Source organism: Bemisia tabaci, chromosome 1 (genome assembly GCF_918797505.1).
Source record: "Bemisia tabaci chromosome 1, PGI_BMITA_v3".
In the NCBI taxonomy this organism is placed as follows: domain Eukaryota; kingdom Metazoa; phylum Arthropoda; class Insecta; order Hemiptera; family Aleyrodidae; genus Bemisia; species Bemisia tabaci.
The window spans coordinates 69,819,415-69,834,850 of record NC_092793.1 but is presented as its reverse complement, the minus strand read 5'-3'; the positions used below and the strand labels follow the sequence as shown (position 1 = coordinate 69,834,850).

The window sequence follows — 15,436 nt, the reverse complement described above, 5'->3', positions numbered from 1 at the left end:
GGCCAGAACTGACTCACGGAGAAAGGAGGACCCTGGCCGGAAAGTAAACTTCCTACCTACCCCCACCTTCCTCCATTCCGTTTTGCTCTGCTCTTGACCGTCAAAAATTGACTTATTTACTTCTCTCTTATGCTCGTCGGAATCCTCTCTTCCTTTCTCGCTCTTCTCTCCGCCCATTTCTCTTTCACCGTTCCACTCACTGTCCGTCTTCCCTTTTAGTTTTGTAACATGCTCTTAGGTCCGCGTAATGTCTTACATAACCTCCGCTCGTCCGCGCATTCATTTCCAACACTTTGTGCTTTCAAGTCCAACTTTTTCGCAGCTTTCAAGACGCGTCTCTAAATTTCTTCCCTTCTCATCAGCCCCATATTATCATCCCTGCTTCGTTAATCCCTATTTTAATAATTAAAACATTTTTCTCGCCGCCCTCCTCCCTCCTCCTTTCCTCTCTCCCTCCTCTTCCTTCTCCTCCTCTCCCCCTTCCTTTTATTTTTATGATCATTATCATCGAGTCCTTCATTTTCTTCCTCCGTCTTCCTAGTCATAATTTTCGATTCTGCGTATTCTTTTTGACATTGGAGGTCCTCCCAGCTCTCCCACTCTCAAAGTCGCTATCCCAGTCTCCTCCTCTCTGCTCTTTCCCCTCTCCTTTTGCAGTATTCTACGTTCTGTTCCCAATTTTTTCTATCTTTAATTCTTTTCGTATCATTTTCCTGCTTTTTTTCGCTTGGTTCCTGTATAATAATGTTAAAGTTCTGGCATAACTCCTTCAAATACTCACGTGAAAATTTTCGAGTCTTATCCTAGAAAAGTGCTCCCACAAGTTCGATTTCTTCCTTCCTCCGTTGCCTTCAAAGTGACAAGATGTACGGTGAGTTACATTATTTTTTAAATCAGCCAACACTCATATTTATTAATGGATGACTTAATTACCATAAGTGCTCCTTATCTCTTTACACCTATCTATTTTGGTATTCACTTTGAAATGAGCGCGTACAATACGCAAAAAAGAGGGGCGGGGGTATTTGTGAGATTGACTAACGGCATACACTTGTATGTATTGTTCCAAATCGGCCTCATCCTTCCTCTACAGTCACAGTTTTTGAACAATTAATCGTGACCTTTTTTAGGAGTACCTAATAACTGAACGCCACAATCTCATCTCAACGCTATATGCTCTTTCAAATTTTTTTATGCATCTATAATTTCAAAAAAGAAAGAAGGAAAGGCCCTATTACACCTCGATGTCTTGATATGGTAATTCCTGACAAACATTCTTTTTAATGTAATAAGGGCAAATTTTTTTTCTCGAAATGTCACAATTCCAAGAAAAAAAGCTGGATTATTTTCCGTATTCTTGGTTTCATTTTCATCATGTGATTTTTTAAGAATTTGACGCACTGTAATGCACATTACTTTCTCATAAATGTTAGAATATGAAACATTTGATCTGTTTTCGCTACCCGCTTCCGATTTTGTTGACTCCTGATGAGTTCACCTTTGTAAATTGCCATTACGAACAGCTGTAAGCGAGTGCATCTCAACAGAATGATGACCGAAAATTTTAATCGTGGCACACAGCAACATACGCAGACACTAGGGCGTGTAGATGCTTTAGCAGCTTATTAATTTTGTTGATCTGATGTTGAACTTATTGACGAAATGAAGTTTAACATCTTCACTTAATCTGCGAACTAAACAAGTTTGAAATAGCACGAGGCCGTGAAAAGATCGACTACGCGATGAAAAAGTCTCCTCTGAACATAAAGTAAACGCTAAGATTTCTTTGATTTTTCCATTTTCACCCTCTGTCTATCAAAATTCACCCTACAACAAAAGTTGCTAGTCAGCTAATTAGTTTGTTGTAAAGCGAGTATCTGCTTCAGCTATTTACTCACAACTCTCATTATCTGTGATGTATATAAAAAGAAAACCACGCAAAATGATATTAGTCTTATACCTTTCCACTACTCGCAGGATGAACAATAATGTCAAATTATTTTTTTGAGCTAAATGTACTATACAGTCTCTCGCGAAAATTCCACTACTTTTTTCAAATTTTTGTTTAATTACATTCGCTGGCATGACATTGCTTCATTAATTTCTCTTACACAGACTTAACGTGGGAGGTCGCTGCGACAAGACGGCAGAGTTGCCGTGACGGCATAGATCATCTCGATAGGCGCCTTCAATTTGCGACTTATGCCCATTGCACACTCAGGAGTTTGAATAGTTGCTCTGTGTACATGAGTGCTCAAAATATGATTTCTAATGAATGAATCCGACTTCAAAGCTTTCAACATAAGAGAAACGCCATTTATGTCAGGGGTTTTTGTGAAAACATCCATTGAAATGTATCTCCTGGCTTTCACGCATATTTCAAAAAGTCCACTTGAATTTTGCAACTAATAGTGACGGCGAAACAGCAGAAACACGTACTTCGATTGCGGTGTTTTAAAATTTCCGCATTAAGTTTATTTTATTGAAGGAGAACAGAGACAAGTTTGCTTGACATGTTCTCACGATATTCCTCATAAGATCACGAGAATTACCGAGAAATGAATTGGGACAAAAGCTAAGAAAGGTAAAAGAGAACATTGACAATTGTATTTGGACGGATAAGTTTCTTCAAGTTTAGGAAAAAATTATTAGGAAAACTTCTACTAGGGAACATTTTTCGGACAAATGACTTGCCATCAGTTACCCATTAAACAACTGAAGAGTAAAAATTCGGTGGATATAAGCGTTATTTAAGGGGAATCTGTGAGGAGGAAAATCTTCAGAATATCTTCAGGGCGTCGTAACATTATTAACCTAAGTTGCTTGGAGTAGGTTAAGTGGGGTTGGGAGGAGTAATAATCCCTTTGAATCCTCTAAAAAAATGAGTTTTTCTTAGGAACCTGAACTTTTCGTATCAAAGTAAACTGTTTTCAAATTAGGCCTACTGAGCCGTCACCTAAAATGATAAACCAATCTTGGTGGTTGCAATCAATAAGATGGGCATTTACCGTTCGCAATTTCGTCTCTTCAGGTGATTTCTCCCAAAAAGTAAACAAAAACAATGCATTGAGATAATTTTGCCAAAATGCGAGTTTTGCTTTTCACTCTTTGTAAAAAAAAGAGCTGAAACAATGTAGACTATTATGGTGGAAAATCTCTTTCGGAAAGGTTAAATGAAAGCCAAATGACAAAATGTGAAAATTCTAGTTCGATTTGACTGATTGCACGCGACGCGATATTTCGCGTTTAGTCTCATTCGGCTTTATAGGGTTTTCTGAAGAGATTTTTTACCATAATAGACTGCTGAAGTATGCTCTCACATTGTTTCAGCTCTTTTTTTTTTTGGAAAGAGTGAGAAGCAAAACTCGTATTTTAGCAAAATTTGCCAGATATATCGATGTTTGTTCACTTCCTGGTCGGAATCGCTTTAACGTAATTCGTCTTGTTGCCTTAATCTCTTCAGGTTTTACATAGGTTCATGGTTTAAAGATAAACTGTTATCCTGGGAGTCAGTGTTTTACGGTTTTCAATACGTGAAAAGTAATCACTTTGAAAAATGATGAAAGGAACCGTGGGTTATGACAGCGATTTATATCATAGACTATGTAGCCCAACATCATCATCGCTTTCTTAATTCGCTCTCACAGAAATAGGCACTGACTCTCGCAGAGACAATCAATTTGAAAATGTAATTTTGTTGTAACGTGATATCAGATTTAAATGAGCGACTCTCAAACACGAACATTGGCTATGAGACATGTGTACAGTCTTTGCAGAAATTATGCATTGAAACCTCGCATGCAGTTTGCTGCGTATTGCGTTAGCACCACTTGAAGGGAACTTTCTTGCATCTTTCGATAGGTTTTTTGTTCACCATTTTCTTCTGACTTATTTTTTAAAACTTCTGAAATGGGCAGTCCTTGATCATCAAACCATCCTCTGGTCATAATGAATACGCACAATCACCTCACGTGACCAATTTTAATCACTCAAAGGTTCTAACAGCCATAAGTTTGGTAAAGGCGAGAATAGTGATAGTGTTCAAGATTAAAAGTTCTCCGACCGTTTTTCATGCACTCAAATAATCAAATATCCTCATTATCATTAAACAGTATGTATAAGTACATAGTACAGCTTGAGCCCGCAGTTAGTGAATAGCAGCACTGAGTCTTTGCAACGGAGAGTATATATATTAAAAAATCATAAACATTACAAAGAAGATAGCAGAAATATTCCTGTGGGTCTATTATTGAAAGTATCAAGCAGCCCAATTAATAAGACATCGAAATTCGTATATCACATAGTCAAGATAGAGCTACGTCTTGTCTTGTAACGTTTCAATAGTCAGGCAGCAGCCTCTTAATGACACAGTTGAAACAAGGAAATATGAAAAGGTATCAAGGATATCTAAATCAAGTGCAGTTAAAATCAACATAACGACGAAAGGTTGAGAAAAACCACGTAATTTGTTACCATCTGATTGTGATTCCTGAGAATTCGTGTTTTATGAATAGACATAGCCATAGACTTTAGAGGTGAGAACCAACTATGTCTAAATCTAAATCTAATGGGAGCATAAAAGGCAGATATAATAGTTCGACTGGTTGGTCACCTTAAAGGCAATATTTAATGAATCGGAATGAAAACAAGGGCGTAGCTGAAAAATTTTCTTGGGGGAGAAAACGCGGGCAAAAAATTCCTAAAAATCCCGAGAATCGTCTTCTTTTTTGATTAACATTACCAATTATTAATTATAAAAAAGAGGATCCACATATAAAAATTAACAAAGCAACCAAGTATCTAATTCTGTTTGGGAGTTCTGGTTGATTAAAAATGTCACGCGACTAGATTTCTATTTTTTGTAATATTTTCCGTTTCCAGTATAAGGTGTTTTTTTCTTAACACCAAGGTTCCAAAAATTAGAGAAAGCGAAAATGCAAATCACTCCAATTTAGTTTTTCCTTCTTTTCCCATTTGTTCCACGATTTTTTTTTTCAAGAATTAATTTTTTTTCTGTTCAGAGATTGTTATGAATAACTTAAATTAACGCATTTTATTGCGTGCATATAATCTCTATTTTTACTCAGTTTAAAAAAAAGGGAAGTGGAAGTTTATTTTGAGTTACCTATTACGCCGAAACCCGAGGTACTAGTTTTTCTCAAATACTAGTTCGCCGATTACCAATTACTAAATTGTCGACACCATTACTTTTCAAGATATTATATAAAAATGAAAAAAAGAATGCAATTTGTCAAATGCCTAGGCAGATAGTTAAATTTTGACGGTCTACAAAATTTTGTGAATTTAGGGCGAAGAGCTCACGATTTTTCACTATTTTTGGATAAATAATACTCATCAAACCTACGAACTCTTTTCGTCTCTTCCTCTTCAAATGCTTCTCATATCATTAAATGGTGAAATCCCAAAAATTCTGTATTTTATGACCTGCTGAAAATTTCAAGATCAGTGTCTCTTCAGAAGCTAAAAATTGTTTAAAAAACTATTATGTGTGCAAATTTTTACTGAGAATTTTTTCTTGCAGGAGCAATGAATTATTTTGTCTCAAATTAATAAAAGAATCAGAATTTCAATTCAAGTTAGAATATTTGACTATTCGCCTCGGCATTTGACAAAATGCCTAATTTTACCATTTGCCTACGGCGTAGACACGATTGGGCATCAATGGGCTCTCGTAATATCATGCGATCTGACTTGATCACTACCGGCAGGCAGTCATCGCGGAATTAACTTTGAGATCAGGGATAGGAATTATGCATCTGGTTCATTTCGGAGGACGACTCTTGCGATCGGCGCCTTAGACACCTCACTTAATTCACTTGCGGCGGGAATTAAGACGGATTATCGATCCTCATTAGCGCCTCCTTTCGTCTGACAATGAGTGAAAGCAAAGTCAGCTCACGCCTATGAATTTTTAACCCCTTATTTTCCCAATTTATAATTTCCACTTTTGTCACGTTCACGTGAGCGTTAGGTCAACGTTGAAAGTCATTCATCGCGCGAGAGAAATTGAAGCGTAAATTTCACGCATTAATATGCCAGAGGGCCCTCCGATAAGAATTATAGCCAATGGAAAATCAGACGCATTTACGCAAAAGCGGATCGTTTACATGGACAATCCATAATTGATAGACTTATTTCAGTAAAAGCATTGCATATTTATACAATTTTGTTTAAACGTCAACAAGATAGGAAATGTCTGACTGGTGCTACTTACTAATGTTTTGCTTCTGACTATTAAATTAGTCCAACGTCATTTGATTAAATGTCATGCTCCATAAGAGGCTGTGAGATTTACATTCCAATGAAAAAGCACCTAATGTTGAGCATAACATGGAAAAAAAAGAATTGCTGATTCAGCAATTCAATTGCTAAAAACAGTGAGTGCAATGTTTCAACGCAGATTTTGCAACAAAAAAATGCTACTTTAACCACCCCCGTGGTTGAATTAGTTTACAATGTGGTTAAAGTAGCATTTTTTTGTTGTAAAATCTGCGTTGAAACATTGCACTCACTGTTTTTAGCAATTGAATTGTTGAATCAGCAATTTTTTTTCCGTGAAAGCTATCGATCAGACTTATTGTTAGTCTTTTTCATTAAAAATTTTATATTAGTATGTCTAATAAGGGTGTAGGGTGATAAGGGGAATATTCAACAACTGAATCGCCAAATAGATGCCATATCTACCACTCGTGTACTTACTATGATCATTCACCTCGTGTTCAAAATACGCAAGAAATAGACAAGCATTTGCATGGTTTGTGTAAATTCGAATTCCGAATGGTTTCCAAAGAAACAATTTGATCATATGAGTATAAATTTAGTGGGAAAATCTCCTGTTCACATTAATTCTATTCTCAATTAATATTGTTCACATATTTGAGAAAAAGAAATTGAAAGGATTAGACATTACTGAAACTTCTTTGAATTATACAGCGCTTTTAACTGTCTTTAAAAGAGTTACTTAAGTCTTTTTCACAATATCATAAGTTCCAATAATCTAGACGCGATGAAATGATGAAGATAGACGTTTTCAATTTTCTTTATAACCATTTGTTACCGAAGAGGAATAACGAGGAGTGCTTGAAATTAATTGCATCTGCCATGTCATCTGCTATATGCACCATCTCCGCTGAAATGTTCCGATTTTTCCGAATTAAAATATTCATGAAGCCAAGGAGACGAATTAAATTGGCGCGAACTCAGATTCGATCCAAACAACGGACTCATTATTGAAATTGGTGAATAAAGCGATAGACAAAGAAGAAAAAGGGAAAATAGAGCGATCCTGTTGGGTGAAACAGCCGGAGGTGATTCCCGCGCCCGTGCTACGCTATAAGACCATTTTTCTTATCCCGGCGTTTAAGTCTCCAAAAAAATTCATCGCAACACTTAGAGCGGATGTAATATCATTTATCAATCTTTCACATTAAGTCGTTCTTTTCCAGACGAAGGCATGTCGTAATCCAAGGCTGTAAAGTTGACTGAACAATTTAATTTTCTTTGGGAAGATGACAGTGCGATTTTCCATCCTTTTTGCAAATTGCCCGTAGTGAAAAAAAAGAAGGAAAATAAAATAGTGAAATTGTTTAGAACAAATGCTGATGGAGTGAAGCTGAAGTTGAAGTAAATATTTGCACAAATCATCGTTTCCCGCGCGAAGGAACGTAACTCTATTCCGAGGCTGCTAAATTGACTTAAACAATTAATTCATCTTACAAAGTTGTACCTGAGTAATTATAATCAAAAAACTTTCTGATTTTTTTACGAAATCTGGAAAAAAATTAGTGAAATTTTTTGTTAAGAATTCCCAATATCCTCCTAGTTTAATTGGGATTTGCGAGGGGAAATTTGGCAACATTGAGATGAAGTTACGCTCTTTCGTGAGGGAAACGACGAAATGACATGGAAATGAAACGAAAGTATTGAGCGTGGCCAAACTACAGGAAGCAACTATTACTGCTCCAAAGCCGCTAAAATTGCTTGCTCGAGTTTTGAAGGCGCACTGGTTGAAAGGCGGACCACTGCTGAAGGTAATTTAATGGAGCTCTTGGCCCTCGCAAGCGTCAGGGATTTGCGATTCAAGGACATCTTCTTTTTTAGAATTTTGGGAGGATAACACGATGATGCATGTGATTTTCTCTGAAAGAAACTTCCAAGCTCAAAAAAAGTTCTCAAAGTTGAGGTCGTAATGAAGGAAACAGGTGACTCTCATAGACCAAGGAGGATAATGATGGACTATCAATAGGTCAATGTAGGTAACGATAAGATCGTTATGTTTATGGACTCCGACTTTGACAGCAAGTTCATCTATTCCTCAATAGTACATAAAAGATCTTAGAAAGCTTGAATTTTCATGTTAATTAGCTTACGAATAGCCAAAAGTAAACGACCGGTAAAAAAAGTTCATTAATTGATCGTTGTTATCGTTTCATGAACTTTCTTTGCAGCGGAACCTATGACATCATTTTCTAGAAAATCGACGTGATAACTTAATCGTACACTCTCAAAGCATATGTAGATCTACATCCTGTCGATCCAATTTTTTGAAAATAACTCAAGTGAAATTCATCATCATTTTCACTTTCAGCTCTCCGCAGGCCCATGAATTTTCGATTTTTGTCAGTTCGTTCTATCACTCTACCGGGCCGATGCATGATTTTTGCGGCTATCAGCAGGGTTTGGTCCTTAGATGAGCTAGCTCTTTTCAGATTATGGAAAAAAGACCCAGGTTTTTATATATTACATGATGAAGTTGCGAATTCTCCCATTTACATATATTGCGAGTCTTCATTGTTCAAAAACTTTACCGGTCCGATTTTTATGATTCATGCGGCTATCAAATGGCAATGTCCCTAGATGAGTCAGTTCTATTTAGAATAAGTGATGCGGTCCCGTGATGTGAGCCCCCTGGGCCCTGCGGGTCGGGTCGCATAACGGCTACGGTGCATAACGCTTATTAATTAATAATATCGAAGTGGTATCGAGACACGGAATTTTTTAGGTCGGCGCAAAGCGCACATGAGCGCCTACAAGACTGCAGGAATACTGCACGCATTGCGCTAAATACAGTGCGGTCGCCGGTCCGCGCGAAAAGCATATTAGCGCCCCCAGACTGAAGGAGTACTTCACACATTGCGCATTCACTATAGTGCGCGTTTCAATCGTTGAAACTTCGTAATAACTCGGTGCCGAACCTGGTCTACATCATTTTCGCCCAGCGTGCACCCCGATCCTGCAATCCTAGAATTGAAGGATTGTACAGATGTTGCACCCCTGAATGGTATCTTAGTGTATTGAGTCATTGATTTCGAAGCTCGCCCGTCTTTTTCTGATCGACTATCGTTAAAACGAGAACTTGTCTTCTTATAGTTCTTCTCACGCTTATACACGTTTATCTGATCCAGTTAGATTTGTCTTTATTTTCCTCCTGTTCCCCCATTTTCCGAACAGTTTCCCTACAGTCCCATTTTCCCATATTTATTCATTTTAACCTAGCGGAATCTCCTTGAAAGAGCTTTCGGTCCCTCTCTCTCTTCCTGGCATAATGCATGCACAAGGGACATGGTGGGAAGCCCACCGCGACAGGCACGTAGTCAAGATTTTGTTTCGATGAGGGCTTGGTCGGGTGAGCGAAGTTCTCCCCCCTCCCCTACTATTTGGAGGGAGTTCGAGGGGTATGGAATACCTCCCAGTTGAGACGGGGGTCCGGGGGGCCTCCCCCGACAAATTTGTGAACATTTGAATCTATTTGGACGCATTTTGAGGCTTCTGTGACGCAGATTTTCCATCAATTTCTGGTGAAAAATAGCGTTTCTTTTCTTATTTTCAGTCTACGATATCTTCAAATCGTTGCATTCAACACATCTGGAAAATTTTGGAAATTTTAAATCTATATGGACGCATTTTAAAAGTTCGAACTTTCTCGTTCTCGCCCTTTCTCATTTTCTGTCTCCTCTTTCCTTAATTTTTACTTTCTCGCTACCCGAGGGTAGAGGATGTATTGTCATCCATCAAGGGGGGGGGGGAGTTGAAATTTCATCACTTTTGGACTTTTAAGGTCCCAGGAGTCAAAATAACCATACTTGAAAAAATGTGTGTCCGTCCGTCAGGCGTCCCCCAAATCTGTGTACAGCGATATCTCAGAATCTATCTGTTCGATTTCATTCAAAATTTGCACAGAACACCATATCTATGGTCTCCTTATTTTCTTCCTTTTTTGCTTTCGGAGGGGGCTTGAACCCCCCTTGCCCCCCCCCCCTCTGGCTATGTGCCTGCACCGCGACCCACTTACGAGACGCCTCAGGAACAAAATACACCGATCAAAACAGGCAATTTTCTCGAAAGCACACGCGGCCTCCTCTTTTCACGAGGCAGTGATGTCACTCACTCTGAAGTTAACAAAGCCTCCCGGGGCGCACAATAGGGCCGTGAAGAATGACGTCATCCTTGCGTTCCGGAGCCGTTAGAAAGTATTGTGTCAGACGACGTGAGGATTTGGCGAGTCCGTCGAGGAAAAACAGAGGAGCGCGAGCATCCGGGCCCCGGCCTCGGGGGGGGGGGGGGTGGGGTGGTGGGGGGGGGGGGAGGATCACCGCGGTGACCTAGGACGGAATCCATTAAAATCGTAACGGGGCTTTTATTCGAATTCCCTTTTTCAGACGGGAAAGCGCAGCAAGTGAAATTGCGTCTCAGGAGCCATTTCGAAGCACTGTCGCACAATGGCTGAGTAAATAGGAGAGGTCGGACACGATTTGGAAATTTCAAACGCTTCACAACTCCGTTTATGAAAAATTTGAGGCTCCAAAAGCGATTCCAGTGGTTTCCTCGTTGAATTTTCTGCTGGTATCACCCCTCATAATTTAAAATGTGACGAATTAAACACGAAAATTCTCAGTTGTAGTAAAAAATTTCATGTCCGACCTCTCTAATGGGGAATTTGCATGCACATGTTTTATTACTTCATCTGAAAGAGTTTAAACGAGATGATTTCACAGTATTTTTTATAATTTTTTCCTGATATGAGAAATTGTATTAAAATAGATTCGAAAGTGAGAAAATGCACTGCCTAGTGACTTCATCTGGTTGCATTTCCTATTTTAGCAGATTAGATCAGTTTGTCATATCTTCTACAATAATTGTTCAATTCATGAAATAAGGGTATCTTCGTGTTTAGTTTCCAGGGCCGGATTTACCTACTTGCCGCCCATGGGCCGCCTGTATTTTTCCGCCCCCTTCTCATTTGTTTTGAAACATCAATAGATCGTATTCGACAGTGGTTCGATGTATCGTTTGGTTAAAAATAATAGGACATAACCGCGAACAAACATCTTAGGATTTAATTTAGAAAATCTGAAAATGATGAAATTCCTGACAATTTCACTTTTCATTGCGATTTGGTACTCGAGAGAATAAAAATTCGATCACATGAGACCCGTTACCTCAGATTTCTAAATTGACTTTTGAGGCTGTGGTTACATATTGAACCAATTGATATCAATATAATCTCACCTGAGTGATCTGTCGAATACGATCTGTAAAAACAATCACGTGAACGTGCCACTGGGAGAGGGGTGTATGAGACGCGTTTACTCGTGTTGGGCACATTTTTTGTAATAGCCCTGTCAACACTAACAAAAATTCAGTTCCGTAAACCCATCTCTGTTTGGACAAGGCCTTCCGTATATAAAAAACGAACGAAAAAATTATGAAAGAACCAAACATAAATGTGGTTAATAATTTTAACTTCCACCGCCGCGCCGACCGCACTGTGTTGGCGCAATACGTGAAGTATTCATGCAGTCTTGTAGGCGCTATGCGTTTCAAGCCGATTGCTGCTGACCGCAGTGTGTTTGACGCAATGCGTGAAGTATTCATGCAGTCTTGTAGGCGCTATGCGTCTCATGCCGACCGCCTCACCGCTCCGTTTCAGGTCAAATTGCGTGTTTGGTTTCTCTCTTAACTCGACTAACTAAAAGTGTTGTCTCTTGTATCACCGAAAGACGACAAAATTAGAAATTACTATACTTTCACTCTCAGTAAATGAGAGATTTTGTCGCCTTTTCTCGTTTGTGATTTATTTTCTGAATCCGATTTTTTCCTCTCTATTTTTGATACCTACAGTCAAAAAGATTGCAAAATTTGCCGCCCCCTAGATTTTGCCGCCATGGGCCGCGGCCCATGTGGCCACCCCCTTAATCCGGCCCTGTTAGTTTCCACTTAGAAACGAAATTCATCAAATTTCAGACACCTGCAAATTCTTCATTGACTCGGTCCACTGTGCGTCGGCGACCGGGTTGGCGAAAAATCGATTTTTTTCCTGGCAATCGGGACCGGGCTCCGGGATGGATCGGGTGAGCCGACAACTTGGGCGAAGCCTCTGGAGCTATAAAATCGTTCCTTTCACAAGATGGAGCGACGCCGAGACTGGGATCGCGTCGGCATCGCCCGCCCTTCGCGCCCATTTATTATTCATACCTCTCACGAATGATTACGATGAGACGCGGAAAACCGTTATCCCATCGCCCTATTTAGCGCCGCAATCTGAAAAAATGTCTGGCTCGTGCTCCAATCGCCACATCCAAGAAGCGGAGATTCCGATCGGTTGCCATTCGATCCGCGGATTATCGCAATTCAGTACGCGGTAATTTATTGCGATATTATCGAACCAAAAACGGATCGTAATCGATACAAACAGGTGAATTGTAAATCGATATCGATCGGTTCAATATGTAAACATGGCCTCAAAAGTCAATTGAGTAATCTGAGGGAACGGGTTTCTTGCGATAGATATTTCTGTCGTGCTGAGCAAGAGCGCCGTAAATCCATCGAGAGTTTCCCGCGGTTTTTGGAACTTAACCCTTTATAAAGTAGAAACTGTTTCACCCATGTACCTCAAATTTTCAGGTTAAGTTCTTGATAGTATTTGCAAAAGAATTCTGTGATAATATTGTCCCAGGGTACACACATTTTTCTGCTATGATACGATGTTTCCAAAAAATTTGAAAAGGTGTTTTTGCGTTGCACTGCAGATTTGATTCTTATGAGTGCAAAATGGATATGCAAATTGAGGTAGTCAGGAATTTTCTCATTTTCAGCTTTTCCAATTCAAATCCTAAAGTTTTTGTTTGAGGTAATATTCAATTGTTTTGCACCAAACGATCATCGAACTACTATCAAATACGATCTATTACGATTGGATCGATTTCCATCGGCGATAAAATCGAGATTTTTCGTGCCGCTGCTGTCGCCATTTAATCGAGATAAAATTGAGGGTAATCGTTGATGTGTGATCCTATGTGTAATATTACAACTATGTGATCCTAACGATTTTATTTCCGATGGAATCGCAAATTTACAACGAAAAATGATTTTTTCAGTTGACACATCAACGGTGAATCTTGTAATATCATATTTTTCACCTACCGCCAGAGAGAGCCCCTGAATCTCTCGTCCATTTGTAGGAGGGGGAACTGTCTAAAAGTCTGCGCAAATACTGCGAAGAGTTGGTACGCTAGAAAGTAGGCACTCGACATATTTAAATTTTCCTGGAATGTAATGCCAAATTTTCTGGAATTTATCGTCGCCCAAAAAATGATGTTCCTAACTTTTTAAGCAGTCTTCCTTTAACCCTAATTTATTTCTACACCATTAAAACTTCAAATGCAGATTAAATTTGATAAAAATGCTGTTGAAAAATTAACCCCCTGATTTCAAGATTTTTTTCGTTTGAATAAGTCCGATTTTTTTTCGTATACCGTGTCATGTTCATGAGCATAATATCTTCAATTGTGACATTTCGAGACTTGCGTTGAGAAATTCCTCAAACGCTGTGGAGTGGGATGTCGAAAGCTGTCGTTGAGAATCTTTTTGTACTTTGAGACCATCTCTTGAGCAATAAACTCGTGACGTGCGTTTTCCTCCGGTGAAAACTTTGATAAGGAAGTTTTCAAAGCTCAACAGATCACATCTCCGTCTAATTATCGATGTTTCTGTTTGATCTGCAAGCTTTTTGACTGAAGCGTTGTTTGACTTATTGGTGAAGTAAATGGAACAGCTGAACATCCATTTTAAGCCTCATGTAATGGTCATTCAATGTTTGCACGATAATGATCTGTTCGTCTCGTGTTCTTGTTATGACTCCTATTCACTTAGGCATCGTTCAATGTTTTGCCAGCCTCATTTAAGCATCATTTGATTTTCATCAAAAATTTTCAAAATAATGGCGGTAAAACATGTTTCAAACTATTGCAGCTCCGTAAAATTTTGAAAAGTGCGTAAAAATTGTGAATCAATGAATTCCCGGAGCAAATACGAATAAAACAGATTGGAAACGAAATGATAAATAAATTGTTGTAAAATATAGTAGTGTATGTTTTTGTTTGAATTGAAAGATGCTTATTTGACGATTTTCAACAATCTGGAAAAAAAATTACAGCAGAATAGAGGAATAAGCTGAAATTGATCATAGACACTCAAATTATGGACGCATGGATTTTTGAAAACATGTTTTATTGCGAGTGGGAACTTGGTGAATGTGGATAATTGGCTGCAGAGGAATGAAGTTGCCTCCATGATAGGCTCCTTAAAATTTGTTTAGGGGTCTCAAAATACAACAACAGAAGGACTTGAATATGATTAAGGAACAGACAAAAGAGGAACATTCAGCAGAGGGAGGGAGGGATTTTGGCACATTTCTTTCTGTATAAATCTTGAGAATCAAGGTTTTATGCGAAAGTCGCAAAATTGATTTTTGATTTTTTTTTTTTTTTTTTTTTTTTTTTTTGAAATCGAAGGATTGAAGAAGGACAGATGGACAGATGTCAAGTCTCGAACTTCCGCAAAATTTTAAGTTCCACATATATGAGAAGATACGATTCTCTCTACTGAGGAAACTGAAATGAAACTTTTCAAGACGCATCTGGACAAGTAGAAACAAAGTGGCGAACACTAAATTTTGGGCGTTAGAAGTAAATTTACACCTCCCTTCCTATTGTTGACAATTTTAAAATAGGAACCAACACTGAAGCAAATGAATTTACTCGAAGGTATTTAGTCCGAACGTTATGATTTGACTTTTCCCAAATTGACTGCGAGGCCCTCAAAAAATTTCAAAATTCATACTTCCAAAGTATTAGGATCATCAAGAGCTCACATCCTGAAAAAAACTTACACGGTGAAAAAAGTTAGGATCAAAGTGGCATCGATCCATTCTTCCTTCTAGGTAACTTGCGCAATGATATCGACTTTGGCTTTTTAAATTTTTAGGTCTGATTGCGGTTATTCAAAGTCAAAGCTGTATTTAAAACTTTAGCTTGAAAAAAATGCATGATGCCAATAAAAGTTAAATTTTTTCGCGGCTCTCTGCAATTGATAATACCTGAGTGACTTAGTGCCCTTTTAATCCTGCATGCTTCAC

At 38.6% G+C, this 15,436-nt stretch overlaps 1 protein-coding gene across 2 annotated transcripts in view; it reads left to right on the top strand.

The window, feature by feature from the left end:
• The first annotated feature begins 195 nt into the window (after positions 1–195).
• The window catches only part of LOC109043093 (cholesterol 7-desaturase nvd 1), a 56,300-nt gene continuing 41,059 nt past the window's right edge, over positions 196–15,436 (top strand). The window contains exon 1 of one of the 2 annotated variants that reach the window (XM_072306096.1): positions 196–866. Coding sequence is in view for 1 of the 2 variants with exons in the window: in XM_072306095.1 (XP_072162196.1) it covers positions 865–871 (7 nt within the window). In the remaining variant the exon portion in view is untranslated. Of the gene's footprint in view, positions 872–15,436 lie in introns of both variants that reach the window. The other variant, XM_072306095.1, reaches the window with a different exon arrangement.